This window comes from Coccinella septempunctata, chromosome 3 (genome assembly GCF_907165205.1).
Source record: "Coccinella septempunctata chromosome 3, icCocSept1.1, whole genome shotgun sequence".
Lineage (NCBI taxonomy): Eukaryota > Metazoa > Arthropoda > Insecta > Coleoptera > Coccinellidae > Coccinella > Coccinella septempunctata.
Genome location: NC_058191.1, coordinates 29,964,762 through 29,985,167, shown reverse-complemented (window position 1 = coordinate 29,985,167; position 20,406 = coordinate 29,964,762). Strand labels below are relative to the sequence as shown.

Here is a 20,406-nt window from a genome sequence, read left to right as displayed (position 1 = left end):
CATACTTCAAATATGAGGTTTTAAAATTTAAATATCTTCGTTTCTAGTTTACGATTTGACAACAGCGCCTACTAGAAAATAAAAAGAACAATGGCTTGTTTGTAAAATAACATCTGTTGCTTCACAGCCATCATACGGCGCGTACTCACTGGCGAGCCTCAACAGCAACCGGCAATAAAAATCGAATAAAATTTCACGACCTTTCTCGTTCGTCGCAGACTTCATAAGACAGCCGTCTATGTCATCAAGATAGTGTATTTGTTGTACTTTATTATCAACGCATATTTCAGTCGATGTTGCCAACTTGTGCAATAGAAACGAAACGCTTTAAATTTCAAATAACCATTCTTATTTTTCATTTTTAACTACTTGAAACAATTTTTTTTGGGAAACGGTTAAAATGGTTGTTTCAAAATGTGACGTTTCAAAGATATATTTTTAGTTACATTTGTCACCTGGTATCTACCCAGGTGTCACTAGGCAAGCTCCACAAGTTCGCAGGTTTTCAAAGCACATGAGACTCTTCTGAGATCCTGAAGTTTCATCTGTGTGAAAATAAGTTATGTCTGGTCGCTGGGAACTTGGACTATAAAACGGTGCAGACCCCCCTTTATGTTAATATTTTAAATGCGCTGAAGCTCACAATTTTCGAGATATTCCAGAAATAGTCGAGGAACTAACTCTTTTGAAACTTAAATGAAAGCATTAATGATGATAAAATATATCATATGAGTATGAAGCATTGTAATTGAGCCTTGAGTACTTTTTATTTTGAAGAAGGTTGTAGAGATGAACAACAATCTTCAAGGTGTTTATTCCCTTCTAGGAAAAAAATAATGGATTAGCCATAGCTAAGTTGTCAGATAAAAATCTCATAAGAACATTGGAATCAGCGGTGAGATTTGGAAAACCTGTTCTTATAGAGAATATTGGATTGGAATTAGACCCGGCACTCGACCCTGTACTCTTGAGACAAGTGTTCAAGCAAGGAGGAACAATGGTTATGAAACTAGGAGAGACAATCGTGCCTTATGATAATAATTTCCGACTCTTTATGACTACGAAACTTCCGAACCCTCACTATACTCCTGAAATTGCTGTGAAAATTCTTCTAGTGAATTTCACACTAGTTCCCAGGTAAAGGACAATCAGATTGATTAATCATGAATAATGGTCATCGTTGTGAAATTTGAATACTTATTTGAGGCAGGTCAATGCAATGAATGAAAACTTTATTGTATACATATAGGTACATTATTTTTTACGAAGTTAAATAAGGGGTTGCAATGGATAAAAGTAAAACGTTTCAGAAAGTGTCACTTTACATGTCATATATCATAATTAGAAAAAATTACTTTTTGAAATTTCACATAAAAATGAATGGCACTTATGGATTCAATTTGTACGCGGCCTGATAATTTCATTAGACTATCGGAGTTTATTCGAAACTGCAAGAGGACAAAAAGACAATCTCGATTAAAACCACGCTATAGAAATTCCTCTTCTGATTCTCGAACTTGAAGCAACACAATGGGAATTCCTTGTCAACGTTGGTAGACAGAAATTCAATATTACTCTACTGTATCGTTTTGTGAATTCGACTTGCGATTGAATAGACTGACTCTTCACCGAATTAACAATCCTAATGTCTTGGAAATGGTTCCTTCCCTGGCATTCCAATTCTAGCCATTTCGTTGAGAAATTAAGCAAGGATCCGAATTAATCAGGACTGAATTATTGTTTAGTTTTAGTTGGCGAATGTTTTTTGAACAGGGTTTACGATGCCAAAAAATATCAGTTTAAAAATCAGTTACTTTATTTATTATTTCCAAATTTTATGGCTTTTCGCTTTAGTGTATACTTGGTCTTAAATATCTTCTTTGTGATATTTAAGTGGCCTCCAAGATCAACTTCTAGCGTTAGTCGTGATGCAAGAAAGACCAGATCTTGAGGAGCAACGCCAACAGATTGTCGTCAGCACAGCCCAGATGAAGGCCGAGCTGAAAGAAATCGAGGACAGGATTCTGTATAAATTGAGCATATCCGAAGGTTCTCCATTGGATGATCTGGATTTCATTATAACTTTGGAAGCCTCAAAGGTTAAAAGTGAAGATATAAAAGTAAGTTTAGCGAAAGGAACGTCTACCTTGAGAACAAATTCAGTAACTCCTCAATATCACATTATTAGAACAAAGTGGAATCTGCTGAAATCACACAAATCGATATAGATAATACCAGAGCTCTGTATATTCCTGTAGCCAACAGAGCTCAAATTTTGTTCTTCTGCCTGGCTGACCTTTCCAACGTTGATCCGATGTACCAATATTCTTTGGAGTGGTTTATATCGATATTCATGAATAGTATGGCTGTGACTGAGAAATCGAGTGAGTTATCAAGTTTTATTGCCTCAATTCTACTTGTTTCTCTGACTTATGTAGCAGTTATGCAGTTATAACTATAATCACAGGAAAAAGTGAGCCCTAACGTTAGGTCTACCAACCTGCCTCAAATGCATTGATGCAAACGGAGAGCCAGGGGCTTTAGGTAGATACTGATAAGCTGCATCCATATTATACCGATGTGTGCCAAATGGAAGGCCGCTGCGCATGTGGATGTACAGTCGGCTTATGCTACCATGCAGTTGTGTGCCGCTAAAAAATCGCTGAACTGTCGGTCTCCATCAAAGGAAGCCAACGGAAATTAATAGTGAGCCAGCCAACCGCTGGCCTCAGTGGCTTCGAGCAATTTAGACTTTGTACAGCCGTGTTAATGTGGATGCGTCTTCTCTCGTTGGCTTTGCCGATGAGATTTTGTCGATTGGCAAAGCCGCTGGGCACACAGCGGCATAATGTGGATGCACCTATACACATTAGTGATGTTATAATTCGAATTAAAAATAATCGTTAATCCGATTATTGAAATCGAGAATTCGAATGAAAAATAACCTGATTACAGAACCTAACTTTAACCGTTTTGCATCGTTGCATGAAGATTATGAAGAAATCGATGAATGAAATAACCTGAAATCTAAAACCTTTGAGGTTGGGCCTCGGCACTAGGGTGTAGAGAATCGGGCAGATTCTAGAGTTCATGTAAAGGTTGTTAATGGGCATTTAAGTCTTATTACTTCTTTTAACAGGCGTGGACTAAGACATTTCTCATCTCGGAATTGAACGGAAATTAAAACTTCTTTCATTTCTGACTATATTCAATGATATTTTCGGTAGAACTTGGTCCACGATTAATAACGATAATTGAATCGCAAATCGGTCATCCTACCGATAATAATGAGGTAGGAAGAAATGAAAAAATCTCTTATTTATTTTGGATGCTAAATTCAAAACATAAGTAATGAAACTAATTGATATTGCAGTCCGGTCCTTACCGAGCTTCGAAACTCGATCGAGATAGTTTCGTTTCGAAAACATTCAAATGATGAGTAGAATTCGAATGTCTGCTCGACAACCTGCTGCAACCCCATCGCCACCATTCGAATGCTCGATTCGTAGGTTTCAGTATAGAACCAAAGGTTTCAGGTTATTTTTAATTCGAATGATCATTCGATTATTGAGATCATTCGAATCGCCATAATCCGATTATTGAAATCATCCGATTATGAACAACACTAATACACATGCTCAAAAGTCACACGAGAGTATGCGGTCTTCGTCACCACAGTTTTATGGGATTTTTATTGCCGTTGCAGGTTCCGCTAGTCCGTGAGTAGGTACGTGCTGGTGTCACATACAGAAAACACCCGTTGATTTACTTTATGGTGTCACACACCACAGGTTGCTAGTGGAAATAATGTACAAGCTTAAACCAATTAGTCCAATTCAATTTAATTTGAATGTGTGGCAGGTAGCATACTCGCATTCTCTCGTACAATTTTTGAGCATCTGTACCTTAACATTTATTTACTCCATCTACTTCTATAAGAGCAGTCGGCTGGACATGAAATTTTGACAAACCATCTTGTATAGGACCAAAATCATCGAATAGTATATTTGAAATTTTTTTTATCTGCTTGTAGACAATAATGGAATTCTGAATTAACATTTCCTTCGGTAGCTCAAATGGCAGAGTGCTTGAACGGCTATCAAGGGTCGTAGGTTCGAGTTCTGCTCGAGGAGGTAATTTTTTTCAGAAATCAATAATTGTCTGCATGCCGTTAAAAAAACTTCAGTCTCAAACATCAAACTAACTTCTATATTATATATACTCGATACCGTCTGATATATTGTCGATTTCAAAATATGAGGGTTACTATTAATAACTTATTTAGAATGAGCGGATGTCGATTCTATATTTTGTGCTATTGCACTTTCTGATACTCTTGTCTTGTCTCTTTGGCAAGCACTTACTACTTTCTTGTAGCGGTAACAAGAAATATTAACTTTCTATGTAGTTAATTAATTCTGGCAACCTCATTTTGACATTCTAGTTACAAAAGCTTAAGAAAATTATTTCATGGCCAACCGACTCCTTTTACAAAAGTGAATGGAGAAAACGTAACGTTAGCGTCAACTTTTTCTTCTCCTCAACTTGTACCTATTTGGGGTTTCCTTTTTTAATTATTTTTAATTAAAGGTGAAATTGCCCAGAGGGTGTACATCATAAATGAACATTTCACGTTCAGCTTGTTCACCAACGTCTGCAGAAGTCTTTTCGAAAAGCACAAACTTCATTTCGCCTTCCTGATGTGCGCCAGGATTTTAATGGACATAAATAAAATTGATGGCCATGAATGGCACCATTTCTTAGCTGGAGGATCGCCGATAGGGGTATGTTCCTTTACGTTACTGAAATAAAGGTTGCTGAAAAACCTTTGATCATTCAAAGAAGTCTTTGACGATATCTGAAATCGATAATTAATAGTTCTTAACAAGTTGCGTTCTTGTCCGCTTCTTCAATTAGGCAACCATTTTCTTCCATTTCATTCACCTATAATTTGTCAAGTATTCATTATTTCTATTAACAATAAAGGCTCATTTACACGAAATACAATAATCGAACATGATATAAAATATTAAATCAGTAAACAATACGTAGGATATTGTGCTTGAGAATTTTCTGTATGTTAATCATAATGTCACTGTATTTTCTGAGTGATTTTGTGAACAATTATTTTTACCTGGAAATTACCTTTTTTATCAGTTATATTTTCTTTATACGTAGACGGATCGCAATCCCTGTCCTGAGTGGCTTTCCAGTAAATCCTGGAATGAAATTTTATCCCTGCGAGTACTTCCTACATTTGAGTCATTCACGAACACGTTCGCAGTAAAAAAGGCCCATTATCAGATGATGTTCGAGGCACAGGAACCCCAACTGTGAGTTTATATTGATTCAATGTTGAGTTGCAATATTGGTACCTATTTGCTTGTCTCTGTGTTACTGAATACGACTTCTAGGTGTAGTTAATTCTAGAATTATTTATTGTGCCACATTACTGGGGAACTGGTTAGTAAATCCATTAGCATTTTTTATTTTTATCATGAGATATAGAATGAGAACAGAAAATTTTCATCATATTTCACCAACCGCTAATTTGTTCATTAATTTTTATATATTTATTTATTCATTCATTCTACAACTCCACAATTTAACCCACACATACTTATTAAATAAATCTACAAAACTACAAACATGCACCTAAGAAGCGTTTGCACCAAACGCACTTATGCCCGTTTGCACCGTTTCGCTGGTAACCATGGTTAAACTAATCGATGTTTAATATTTAAACGTTGCTTAGCGGTTGTCGGTTTGCACCGTGGAATCATAATCGCTGTTTACTTTAATCATCGATAGGTTTGGCAACACCACTTACAGCATAGAAAATTCAAAATTTCAGCCAAGCACATCATAGAAGATAAATTAAAAAGAAAAAGAATTCAAGGTTTTGTGACTAAAGTTCTGTTGTCAAGGTGGAAAATTCGAACATTTCTTTTGGAGTTTCGGTGTTGTGCTTCGAATTTGAAGTGCGAACATGAGTACTCTGAGTAGCATGCACACATTCTATTAGTCTAGGAAAAGAAGCCTTCTTGTGAAAGGACTGTTGGATTTGCACTATTTCCTCATCTTTGGCATTTTAATGAATTCGGAATATAATTTACCAATTGCTAATGAAAATTTAGCAATAATTCTTGATGCTGTCGATACATCTACATTTATGAAATTGGCAACAGAAGCCAAGTAACCAGCACTAGCATAAAACCTCAATGTAGCTATCAATTGATTTATTGTTGCCACACTATTATTCCTGAAATATCTATATTTCTATAATATAACTAATTATTAAATTCCAAATCATTCTCCATATATGGCAAAACACGAAAAAAACACGGTTTCTTTCGTTAAACGAAATCTTCTGAAAAAATTGAGGTCCATTCTTTCGAAATAATTTCTTCTACAGGGAAAACATCTGGGAACTTCCAAATCATTCTCCATATATGGCAAAAAAAATAACACGGTTTCTTTCGTTAAACGAAATCTTTTGAAAAAAGTGAGGTCCATTCTTTCGAAATAATTTCTTCTACAGGGAAAACATCTGGGAACTTCCAAATCATTCTCCATATATGGCAAAAAAAATAACACGGTTTCTTTCGTTAAACGAAATCTTCTGAAAAAAGTGAGGTCCATTCTTTCGAAATAATTTCTTCTACGGGGAAAACATCGGGGGAATTCAAATTCGATATTGCCAAGTGCATCAGGATCATCATCAAGTAATATCTCATCTTCCAAATCATCCATTATTAAATCGAATTTTATATCGACACAAATAGAAAACACAGTTGTCAATCGAATTTGAAGTATTACTTCAATCAACGTTTTAATCGAGCTTTAATCGAGCAAATTTCTGCGATTAGTTTAAACAACGTTTGAGGGCCTTATAATCAACGTTTAGGAACGGTGCAACCCGGTTAAGGAATTAAACGTTGTTTAAGAATATAATCGTTGTTTAGAGAAACGGTGCAAACGGCCATTAGTGTTAAGTATCCCTTAAAATGAACCCTTAACTTAAATTACGTTGCACCAACTGTTAAGTGACATTTAAATGGCTAAAGCTAGCCTTAAATTTAAGCGCTTCTGTTATGACCACTTAGGTATTTAAGGGGGCGATTCTAACCTAAAATAATTTGTTGAACTCATAAACTGGCTGCAGAACTGCTGTGGTTTTCTAATAACGTCAAGTACCTTTTATTTGACAATCCATTTCATTATCAATAATAATGCTAATTCAGCAACAAAAAGTTGTCACTCTTTGATAATAATATAATCAAAGATTATAGAGTAGAAAGATAGGAAACGCCCTCATATCGCTAGTACTAAAAACCGACTACATTTTGGCCAGTGAAAACACATTTGACAATGAGATGTCGCTGAAAACGTATTATCAATACAGAAAAACTGTTTAATAACAGTTTTCTGTTTTATAATTATAAAGGGGCGCGAAATTTTGTTTTGTGACCAGGATGTTAGTTTTCATCTGAACATTGTTTGGAATCGATTGGTATCAATGAAATACGCTGTTGGATGTGATAAATTTTTATTTGCAATCTATAAAAAATTTACAAAAATTTGAAATTATGGACAACGAATAGAGCTCTGACTAGGATACAAGAGTACATGGTTAGGTACGTCAAAGGTGTTTTTTCTGTGAAAACGTTTTGAATTAATAAACTGAGTTGAATTTGTACAATTTATATCAGAAATTGATATGAACCAATATTCAATTTACCGTCATAGGATACACATTTCCGTTACTTACATATTATTCAAAACATAATTTTCAGAACCACAATTTTCAGAACCACAATTGAAAAAAAACTAACAGAGGTATACAAGACCTGTATTCAAGCCCGTTAGTATAATTTCTTCATGCTTTTTTATGATTTCTTCATGGTATGGTCTCTTTATGGCACAATATACAAATTGATTGACGAATGAACAAAACACTCACAGAAGGTTTTATAAAACTTTGACTTTCCAAACGACAATTTGACAGTCACCCGATTCGCCGACGTGGAAGTATAAAAGTCATAATTTCCCCTAAATGGGCCCTTCATGCAAGGGATGCTTCCTGCATACAACAATTTACGTGGATGAACAGTTCACAATCGACTTGCAGTAAAATGTTCATTGCACATGGTGTAGTCAGTAGTGTCTGCAGGCCTCTACGCCCTGAAAATTTTATCCACTTCGTAGCACTGAAAATAAAAATCAATGAATGACCGAGTCACATGTTACCAGTTTTAATACTTACATTCCCATTTTCCTTAGTAAAATTCGTTTTATTTGATCCACAGTTCTTCACCATACAATAATTTTCGAACGATATTCTGAGGTTTTCGCCAAGAAATTAGACACAAATTTCAATAATCAGCAACTAGAACGGGCTTGAAAAACAAATGGCGATACGAGGTTGTCTATGGATACGAGAATCAAAACATTCAAAACCTGTTTGATCAAAATGGCCATATGACTCTGACATCTCGCAAAATTTCATATGTCCCTCGAATTGAAATTTTAACCAGTCTTAGGGCCTTAAAAACACATTTGAAACACAGATGGCGCTCACATCACTCTAGTCGCTTCGTTTCCTATCTTTCTACTCTATAATCTTTGAATATAATAGTTTACTTGACACTGACTGACAGGACAATAAAGTTAGGTTAATGAAATGACAACGATCATCGGCAACCGGCCAACCAATGAAAAAGCTTTATTGGACTAGGATGAAGTTGCACCAAAATAAAAAACAGAAATATCACTAGATATAAAAACTTGAGTTGAGGGTGCCTTACTTAAGATTCTGTTAAGCCGCAGTCGTGCAACTGGGAATAAAATTAAGCGTCCATTAACTATAAACTACTCTTAGTTAAGTATTCCTTTTAAGGGGGATTGGTGCAAACGGGCCTAAGTGATTTAACTTGTTTTGTGCAGTGTTAATCGAGGATTTTTCTCTTTTTCTAAATATAATATCCTTCCTATAATAAACCAAAAAATAAAAATTTATAAACAAAAACATGCAAATCAACTGTGAAATCAATCAATCAATTCCATAAATGAAGTATAGTTTATATGTACAATAGTCTTATATTGCATATAGAATCTTCTACAGTTTCTGATATTCAAGGGTAACAAATTGTAGGCCCTCGGGGCCAAGTATTTCTCTTTACGTCTCAAACTATAGACAATATTCCTTTGTTAAATTCATAAACAAAAAAATTCTTCCCATAATTTCAGACAATCCCTGCCAGAACCCTTCGAATCCCAGTTATCCTTTTTCCAACGATTGTTGGTTCTGAAGTGCCTTCGTCCTGACAAAGTTACGAATGCCATCCAGATATTTTTGGCTCATGAGCTCGGACAGCGATTTGTTGAGCCTCAGACCACCGATCTCGGTGAAATGTTCGCGGAGTCTGGTCCAACCGTACCTTTGATATTCGTTTTATCAACGGGTACAGACCCGGCCGCCGATTTATATAAATTCGCTGAGAGGATGAAAATGGCGAAGAGGATGTTCTCGATTTCGTTAGGGCAAGGTCAAGGGCCCAGGGCAGAAGCCTTAATTAAGAGCGGCTGCGATGCTGGATCCTGGATATTCTTTCAGGTAACCTCTGAGAAGAGTGTTTAATTATCATCCATGGTTAATTTGAATATCATCAACAAAAATTATTCTGCTACGTTATCTCACCTCAAGATGCACAGATTGTTTCATCTTCTTCTTCTTCTGTCTAGACCTCTTCCCATTTATTTGGGGTGCGCCTTCCTTGCCCGCATTCTGTCTTGTATTGTGACACCCGATGACTACCGTAGCATGCGCATCACTCTTGCGTTCAGTTTCCTTCCCTGGATTTTGTTAATCAATAATTAATCAGTGATTAATTAATATCATAATGCTCAACGAATCAGATGATTCTAGTATATTATTCAACTTGCATATTATGATAAAAAATAATATGAGAGTAGAATATTACACTTTATCCACGAGCGATGATATCTCTATTCATTTCATTATCTCAATACTCGCTTCTTCTGACTATTCACTATTGCGAACAGCATCTGTTTGTTTGCGGTTATGATCATTAAATTCGACAGACCGCTGAATATAGCATAATTTTCAGAATTTTTGAGATTTTTTTTTTCGAAATACTGTAAATTTTGGATCTTAACGTTCCCATTCATATTTAAGTGGAACAAACTGAAAAAACAGATTATTCAATTTGAATTTTGCAAGAATTCGAGAATTCTTTTTCTTGATGGCACTTTATAAAATACAGTCCATCGAAATGTTATTTCATCTGCATTCTAATATCCAGAAATTGATGAATTTGAAGGAGAGTCTCAAAACTATCAAACAGAGTTTGTTTTTAAGTTATAAGGTAAATAATCGAGAAAATTCACGTAATGTGTTCCACGAGCCTCAACAATTCATTTCCACAAATTATACTCGGTTTGAATTGGGAAGCTTAGAAATGTCCACTAACCTGAAATTGGTGCTGTCTTAGGTAGGGATGAACTATGACAGTTTTTGAAACTTTTAGCCCGGGTTTCATAAAGCTTGACCAGGGAATCAACGCTGGATTGACGAATAGACGTCAATTTGTTTTTAATCGATAATTCAATCATGATCATTCACATTATCATTCTCGCATCAAATTAAGATGTTCCTACGTCCATTCAATTATTATCAATTGCTACTTCTTTGATATATTCAGAAATTAAAATGTTTCAGTGATATCGTTTTAGAATTCGAGTAACTGTCAAATCGTTGATCGGACAATCAAAGTTTTATGAAACCCGCTGTTAATGTTTCTGAAGGTTGAACTGAGTCCCATCGGTTTGGTTATATTTCGTCTGAACTGAACTAGTTTGATCATTGAGTATTTGATCGAAATTGTCAATAAAATGTCAGAAGTTTTTTGAATTTCTTCCCCGTTTTTTCAATTTTCTACTGAATAACCACTGATATATCTATGGGAGATGATTCCCCAATATAAGGGTCCTGTAGCGTTCCTCGAACAACTGAAGAACAGAAGAATCATCACTTGGAAGACTGGACCTGGTCGAAAGACCCTCCCAGTCAAAAGCAAGATTAAGCTATAATTAATTTGAGTACTGAAGGCATTTCTAACGACGAGGGTGATTCTCCACCAAGATCAGCAGAAGATTTTTGACGCAGAGATGATATTCCTCCCAATGCAATTGAAAAACAAGTTATGTACCTATGATTATTCATTTTTTTCTTCAGTCATCATCAAGTCTTGAAATAAGTTTGGATGAAGGTTTTATTATTCTTTTTTTCTCGTTTTCTGCTCTGTTTCTTTGTTTCAGATATTATTTCGAAATGGAAAGAGGATAAAGAAATTTTTATGTCAATGGAAAGGAAGCCCTTCAGTATTCAAAGCTTATTCTGTAAACAAATTTGTCATCACTACACTTCCCACGGGGAGACAGGGTTTTTTTACTGAGGTTTTTCCCTAAGCTCTTGTATCATACTCCAAATTGTATGGTACCCCGTTACACTAACCTTTGCTAAAACTCATACATATGCTATATTGTTTGATAACTAAAAATGTATTGCTTACATTCAAAAGAATATATATATATATATATATATTGAGTATTTGTGCTGGGATTTGATATGCTGAATATAGCAGTAGGACTGACAGACGTGCTAATGGACAGGACCATCTAAAATCTGAAATGAGTGTATTCACAAAGTCCAAATTATCAATATTTTGCAGAACTGTCACTTAGCACCTAGTTGGATGCCAAGACTGGAATACCTCATTGAAAACATCGAGCCGGAAAATACCCACAGAGATTTTAGGCTGTGGTTAACATCGACACCTTCGCCCCATTTTCCGGTATCCATATTACAAAACAGTTCAAAAATGACGATAGAGCCACCGTCTGGCATAAAGGCTAATCTACTCAGGGCTTATATCAGCCAGGTAGCGGAGCTGAGTGATTTCCTTCAGTCCGAACATCCGAAGGCTCCACCTTTCAAGATGCTTCTTTTTGCCCTCTGTCTATTCCACGGTGAGTCGACGTTTCATGAAAAAAAAAACAGTTTTAAAACTCTTTCATTTCTAGCTGTTCTGTTGGAAAGAAGGAAATTTGGCCCTCTGGGTTTCAATATACCATACGAATTCACCACGGGTGATTTGAAAATTTGTATATCCCAATTGCACATGTTCCTCATGGAGTACGATCAGACACCATTCAAAGTACTGACATATACTGCTGGTCACATCAATTATGGTGGAAGAGTTACTGATGACTGGGACAGAAGATGTCTGATGAATATCTTAGGAGACTATTACGATCCAAAAGTTGTTGCCCCTAAGTATCGTTTCGATCGCACTGGTGTTTACTATCAGGTACGATTTTTACCAGGCTAGCCAAATATTTCTGAATAATTAATATTTTTTCGCAAAGTTACCTCCAGACGCGTTATACCTAGACTACTTGGACTACATCAAATCACTTCCAATAAATGATGATCCAGAAGTTTTCGGAATGCACTCTAATGCTGATATAACTTTTGCCCAAGCACTAACCTCTAGTTGCTTGTCTACATTGTTGATGTTACAACCAAAGCAAATTGGTGGTGCAGCTGCGAGTCAAGAGGAAGTTACAGGAAACGCTGCCAAAGATATCTTGGAACATCTACCCCCATTATTCGACTTGGGGGAAATAGCTAGAAAGTGAGTAAAATGGCATTGCTTCACCAATCCTTCTCACTTCTCACTCATCAAATGAAGGAAATTAAAAATTATTGAATAATTGTAGTAATTTCTCAACAATTTGACTTAAATCCATTAATTCTAAATTCGCATATGAATCAAGATCTAAACTTATTTCCCAGAAAAAGGTACGTATAAGGTGATATCTAATTGGATGTAAATATTCGAGGAGATGAATATCCAGTCGACTGAATCACTGGCTCACTTTCGTTTTTATTAAAAAATATTACAAAACGTCATGGTTTCGAAACCATGGTCAGCATCTGCTTTTGGCGGGTTCAATTCTGATCGTAACACTTGTTGATTTATTATTTCAAAATAATTTCACAATTGTCAAGAAAATATACCGTCGCACCATCCTTGGAACTGAAGTCTACTGAAATTATATTTTTTTGAAAAATTTGCTGACGAATAAACTGAGTTCACCCTGTATTTGGTTGCTTGTTTCAGATATCCTGTACTCTATGAAGAGTCCCTGAATACCGTGATAATGCAAGAGGCTATACGATATAATAAGTTACTAAAAGTTATATCAGATAGTTTGAAGGACTTACTAAAAGCTCTGAAAGGATTGGTGGTTATGTCGGAAGCCCTAGAAAAAATGTCAAGAAGCTTATTCAGTAACCTGGTTCCTGAAATGTGGGCATCAAAAGCATATCCATCGTTGAAACCTCTAGGTATGTATCCAACGGTTTAATGCAAAATTGGGGCTGTGAGTGATCGAATATAATGATTGGTGGTTTAAAAACTCATTTTGTGGAAATCGTATTATCTGTTTTATGTTCAGTTATTGATTTTCATCGAATATAATGAATATCAGAATATTTTCAATGAGATGATCTGCTCGTTTTTAGCGGCATGGGTTTCTGATCTTCATGCTAGAATTGAATTCTTGATCAAGTGGAAGAACGAGGGTATTCCACCAGTTTTTTGGATCTCTGGATTCTATTTTCCGCAGGCCTTCCTAACGGGAACCCTTCAGAACTTTGCAAGGAAATACGTGATTTCAATAGATACCATCAATTTTGCATTCAAGGTAAGCCATTACCAGATACGAAGGTTTCGGTGCATGACCACATTCTATAAATAAAACCTCAAAATATGATATCAGACCCGTATCTGAATGGAAAATTAACTGTAATATTTTCCACCCCAAGATTTACATAATTTTCAAAATTTCATTTCAATTTTTATATCATCGAGAATATTGTTGTATCCTTAAAAAAATTGTCATATTCGCAATATATTTTTCTGACTATGCATTTATGTTTGACTTTTGATCACACTAGAATGAAAAGTTTTTGCGCAACCGATCAAATTTATTTTTGGTATTGAATAGTAAGTTCTACGGACATAAAAACTTTTTATCTCCAACTCAATTGAAATAAAACAAAGGTCAGGCTTGTATGAGTTGTAAGTATTGAATGTTACTCGAGTCTGAAGCTTGATTGTCTTTCTTGTAAATTTTTCCTTTCAAGTGTGCCAAATTTGCAGGTTCGCTAATAATTAATGCATTTCTTTCTTTTTTATTTATTCAATTTCATATATTCAAGAGCCCTGTAATCTTCTTCATTGAGCAGGATCAAAGATGCATATATACATGTATATAAATTATTCAATTAGTTTTTTATCCCCCAGTCAAATTTGATGGAACCAACGTTCAACATTTTTTTTGAATAATTTCATATAAATTATGTTTTTTAGTGAATTTATATTATTTTTCGCCTTCAACAGTATGTTACTCATTGATGAATCGATCCGATGCAATTTCGGGAGTAATTCAAAATTCTTTATATTCTCTCATATTACATATATATTATATTACATTTTCAATTAACGTTAACTTTTGAAGGTTTTACCCGAGAGACCAATAAGAAGGCCCCCAGATGGCTGCTGTATATGGGGCCTATTTCTGGAGGGCTCTAAATGGAACTACCAAACTGGTCAGTTGGATGAGTCAAATCCTAAAGAATTATATACGGGTAATTTGTTTGATATATTTTCTGTATAAAATGCGTGAAGGGTGTTATGTTTTTAGAAATGCCTGTAGTGTGGTTAATACCGGAAGAAAATCATAAGAAGCCGGATAATACTTATGTTTGCCCGGTTTATAAAACCTTAACCAGGGCTGGTACGCTATCTACCACGGGACACTCCACAAATTATGTACTGGCGATAGAGGTACCTACCAATAAACCTGAAAGACACTGGATAAAGAGAGGAGTGGCCCTGATATGTGCTCTAGATTACTAAGATTAAAATTCGATTTCAAATGAAATCTCAGCTATAACGTGTACAAATCAATATATCTATAAAATAAAATTTCAACTACGATGAATTTTTTTTGTGCATCAAATAATGAGGTTTTCCTGACTTCTTCCTGACATGTTTTTGTGGTGGCTTTCCGACAATGCCGAACACACGCGATCAGGGGCAAATGATTTTCCCAACTCGTATCCGTGATTTTTGCTGAAACGGTTTATATTGAATTGATTGTGCCGATGAACAATCACTAACATGTGTTCAAAAGAATTCACCTTCCCCCATCTGAAGATGCTATTGTGATAGCGAAACCCGTTGTCGTGGTTAATTAAAGTTAAACAATTCATGTTAGTGGAAAACATATATGTAATTCTGTTTTCAATTCGGACCGACTCAGTTTGACAAGTTATACCTTATGTTCGAAAAAAGAATAACCTTTAAGAACAGCCTGATGTATGTATTTAAGGATGAGTATCCAAACTACAGATCATCGGTACCTTGAGTTGGACGCATTCAAGGCCTCCACGATACTTATCAGGATTTCGAATAATTCATCTGGTAATTAAAAAATCGTTAGTGATTTCAATTTGGATCGAAATTCCATGTTAATGACACCTCATTGTTGTGTCGACATCATATCCTGGCTCAGAGAGTAGCAACTGAGGTAGAAGTTTCTGAATTTACTATAATTTCATCCGAAAGAATAGATCAGTTGTAAGTTGTACAGGAAAAATTGTGTCTCATTAGAAAAAAACATTTATAATGAGTTGAATATGGTTGAATATTGGTGAGACTCAAATCTGGAATTTCAACACTATATTTTGAAAAAAATGTGGCAATTTCAAGAAAACCATTTTCTTATTAATTCCAAGCAAATAAAATACATATTTGAATCTTAATTTGTAGACATAGCCTCTACAACTCTAGGGCCTTCTACCTCTATCTTTATTCCTTACTAGCTGTGCTCGCTTTTTATTTTATTTACTTCGATTACTTGTTCCAAGATGGTGGTGAAATGGCAAGGAGCTGAGAAGTGGAATTTAGTAAAGCCTTCTATGGGGATTTCTTTTTCCAAAAGTCAAAGTTGAGCCCATCGAACTATTAATAATTCATCGGTGGGTCCTCAAAGTAGCCGTCACGTGACAACGCGATGCGCGATATATAAATTTATACCCTTATACGTAAGGGTATAAATTTGTACCCTATACGTAAGGGTATAAATTTAAAACTTTCGAATATACCTGTCACGAATTACATTGCGTATTACATCAATTTAGCCGAAATTATCTAAATCAATAATTGATTGGGAAAATATAACATCTTGGAACTCAATTGATAATAACTAGCACCAATTCTTATGAATATAAAAAACACGCATAATCGAGATGAAAACATCGGTAACCTGTCATACTTCTGAGGATACATAGTTTTGTGGTTAATTTATATTTGTGGGATATGGTATCATCTCTCTGTACAGGGTGGACAAAATTGGTGATACCTGAATTACAACTTTTTCAACCCAACGAGATAGAGGAAAATGCATGGCACATTACGGTCGTCTTATTTCAAGAAACTGCTAATAATGCCATAATCAACAGCATTACTCTATCTTTTGTTTTCGAGTTATAGGTCAAAATTAAAATTTTAACTTTGATTCTTATCTCCGTTTCTGTCAGCTAGGATGTTGAAATGAAAACATTATACAGACACTTTTTTGATAGCTATCCAGTGGCGTACTATGATTTTTTCCAACAGGTATATTTGAGGGTCTATAATATAAAGATGTATTTTTTCTTATGAAAACAAATGACTCAGAAATACTGAGGCTGATGTATAATATATTTCTGAAACGTTAAAAAATGGCGATTCTTTCTAAGTCATACCTCAGAAAATAAACCTGTAGGAAAAAAATCATAGTACGCCACTGGATTGCTATAAAAAAGTGACTATATTGTGTCTGCATTTCAACATCCTAGCACAAACAGAAACGGAAATAATGACCAAAGTTGAAATCGCCCAAATTTAAATTTTGGCCTATAACTCAAAAACAAAATAAGATAGAGGACTGCAGTTGATGGCATTATTAGTATCTCGAAAAAAAACGACATGAATGGTACATTCATTTTTCTTTATCTCGTTGGGTTAAAAAGTTGTAGTTCAGGTATCACCAATTTTGCCCAGCCTGTACAGCGTGACGCAATTGAATTGCGTAAATAGTAAATAGTATATTGAATTATGATTATATATCTCAAGCTGAATTTCAGTGACTAACTTTCTGCGAAAATTGATTGAGAACTGAAGAAATTCATAATATTAAATCATTAATTAGAAATCATTAACTACAATATCAATAAGGACGACCTTGACGCATATTGATACGAAATAAGATGGATAAGTGGTGAGTGAAAAACACTATAAGGAAGTTTTCCCAGTACCTGATGGACTACATTATCACGAATAAAAAGTGGTAACCTTAGGTGATGATGAATCACTGTTTTTCCAAGTACTTTTATAGAAAAGGTTTATGAATAGTCATAAGATATCGTTTATAATGCACAATCCTGAAAGGTCCACAAGTGAAATCAATTTTTGCCCTCGATGTAGCAATAATGAATGAATAATCTTCGGAATTATTGTACCCCGATTACATATTCTTAATTTATGACTAAAGGAGAAAAATGTTATTCTAAATAATTGTTATGGGGTATTTCCGTGATCGACTTTTCGATTGTGTCTGATTTTCATTGGTTCTAATCATGTCGATGTCTAGTAGTCTGTAGTAAAGTAAAGTGAAAATTCCCTTCTTTAGAGAAAAGGCAGAATAGTGGGCATCCGATTTTTCATGGAGCTTAATTATAGGTAGTTATCGCCTGAAAACGAATCATCTTGGATACATCGGCTTGGATCATTAGGATTAGAATAATAAATCTGTGAATATTTATACTTAAATTGCTTGATTTTCAATCGATGAATGACTTATTGAAAAGTTTCCAGTGAGAGGTCACCAGAACAAGGGATTGAATGTAAAATGGTTGGTACACCATTAAAAACTTTGTGGAACCCACTGTTATTGCAATATTTTTAAAAATCAATGATAATGTCTCTTTTCAGGAACACGAAGAAATTCTAACAAGATACAGTGAAACGTGAAACTTCTTCGTATTTGCCCCTAATAGCACACAACGTCCATGGGACGTACAATTTATGTCCATTTAACGTCGGAACGTCCATGGACTTGATTTGTATGTCCTTTGGACGTCCGTTTCCGGACAGTTTTAGGACGTCCACGATATATATCCATTTTTAGTCCGATTTATGTACAATGTCCGTATCGGATATCCATTGGATGACCGTGATGGACATAAAACGGACTATATGACATATAGTTCCAAAATAGTCCCTGACCGACTTAATACAGGCAATGTCAAAAATATGTCCTTACTGGATATCCATTAGGTGTCTGTGATGAACATAGTACGGACCATATAACTTATATGGTCCGTATGACCGTATAACGTCCATGACGGACACCTATTGGATATCCGGTAGGGACATTTTTTGAATGTCCATACTGGATATTCACTAGGAGTCCGTAAGGGACGTAATATGGACCAAATAACATGTATATATTACATGGTCCGTATAACGTCCATGACGGACACCTATTGGATATCCGGTAGGGACATTTTTTGAATGTCCATACTGGATATTCACTAGGAGTCCGTAATGGACGTAATATGAACCAAATAACATGTATATATTACATGGTCCGTATAACGTCCATGACGGACACCTAGTGGATATCCGGTAGGGACATCTTTTGAATGTCCATACCAGATATTCACTAGGAGTCCGTAATGGACGTAATATGGACCAAATTACATATACACGTTACATGGTCTGTATAACGTCCATCACGGATACCTAGTGGATATCCGGTAGGGACATCTTTTCAATATCCATACCGGATATTCACTAGGAGTCCGTAATATGGACCAAATAATACATACATGTATATCAATGAACACCAAAATTTAATATTATTTTTCACTAAACTCCATTTTTCCGCTTTGTAGTACCTATATGAATATCTTATGAATATTATATTATGTATAACGTTATGATGAACGAAGACTAAATACTTGAGTAATTATTATTATAAAATAATCTATGTTTGAGTTTTAAGACTTTAGTTTTTATTATATGGTATTTCTGTATTAATCGACTACTATTCCATAAATCAGTTAACAATACAATGAATATGTTCTTACAAGTAGGAATATCGTATAGTCTCGGTAGCTAGGACGGTTGCAGCGAAGACTCAGTAATGCGATGTCCCCACGTACTCGCGAGTTCGAATCCGGGCCAAGTGTAAAAACTCTCTAGTAAGTATGGATGGAAATAAGAACAACACAGATAACACCATCTGCGTCTGAGTGTAAGACATTGGGTTCTAGGACATTAAAATTCTAATAGATAGGATAGCCAACGTCGTGGTAAATTTTTGTACCGTTGAGATAGCTAATGATGGTCTCAACGGGATATCCATTGGACGTCCGCGATGGACGTCCGAATTCGGTTCAAAGTTGTGACATTTGTACGTCCCTCGGATGTCCATAGAACGTCCATTGTACCAGAAATGGACGTCCCATGGATGTCCGTAATGTCCGAAGAGGACGTCCTATGGATGTCCATAGGACTACTTTGTGCTATTAGGGGCTTCATTATTTGCATATAACGTAGGCTTTTGAAAACGAAACAAATGGAATTATTTAAAAAAAAGCTCAAATAAGTCGATTTTCGATGTAGGGGTAGAATTTTTAAGATTGTATTCATAACTATATCGCTTCAACCCTTAGTGTTACCACACCAGCCCCTAAATTTTGATTAGGGAAGAAGAGGTAAATGATACCTCGTTTTAAATGACTTTATATATTCAGTTCAGCATATCTTATTTGTTTTATTCAATTCAATCATTTTCCAAATATTCACATTCAAATTCTGTACAGCACTGATTAGTCCGTTAAATATGCTGTGTGAATGAATCAAATTTTCTCTGATTTATTCTGAGCAATAGTTTCCACTTTCGTCGAAAAGATGGCAGCATTTTATGAACGTCTTTTTTCAATTTCAGCAGGTTTCGACTTTTAGTCAATGGTGTGAATAATATGAATGAAAATTTGTTCTTCGATGAAAATATTTTTCAGTTTTTTTTCCGTTTGACGACAAAAAAATTTCTGGCTTTCCGAGACGACGAACGATTGAATTGAATTATAATGGAAACCCCAAATAAATTAGTGGATTTCCGACGTAAAATATAACTTATACACTAGATATCGAAAATGAATGAGTGGGTGAAAATTCGATTGATTTACATAGAATGCTC

At 35.2% G+C, this 20,406-nt stretch overlaps 2 protein-coding genes across 2 annotated transcripts in view; one reads left to right on the top strand and one right to left on the bottom strand.

Moving 5' to 3' along the window:
- The window catches only part of LOC123310527 (dynein axonemal heavy chain 1-like), an 88,633-nt gene extending 73,544 nt beyond the window's left edge, over window positions 1-15,089 (top strand). Inside the window, exons 48-60 of the mRNA XM_044894027.1 lie at window positions 827-1,137; window positions 1,895-2,120; window positions 2,189-2,384; window positions 4,591-4,784; window positions 5,179-5,333; window positions 9,250-9,616; window positions 11,754-12,051; window positions 12,106-12,392; window positions 12,451-12,719; window positions 13,209-13,435; window positions 13,613-13,794; window positions 14,611-14,740; window positions 14,797-15,089. Coding sequence (XP_044749962.1) covers window positions 827-1,137; window positions 1,895-2,120; window positions 2,189-2,384; window positions 4,591-4,784; window positions 5,179-5,333; window positions 9,250-9,616; window positions 11,754-12,051; window positions 12,106-12,392; window positions 12,451-12,719; window positions 13,209-13,435; window positions 13,613-13,794; window positions 14,611-14,740; window positions 14,797-15,011 — 3,057 coding nt within the window. The 3' untranslated portion in view covers window positions 15,012-15,089. The remainder of the gene's footprint in view (window positions 1-826; window positions 1,138-1,894; window positions 2,121-2,188; window positions 2,385-4,590; window positions 4,785-5,178; window positions 5,334-9,249; window positions 9,617-11,753; window positions 12,052-12,105; window positions 12,393-12,450; window positions 12,720-13,208; window positions 13,436-13,612; window positions 13,795-14,610; window positions 14,741-14,796) is intronic.
- LOC123310526 overlaps window positions 1-20,406 on the bottom strand; it is an 86,516-nt gene that overhangs the window by 55,607 nt on the left and 10,503 nt on the right. The window lies entirely within an intron of this gene.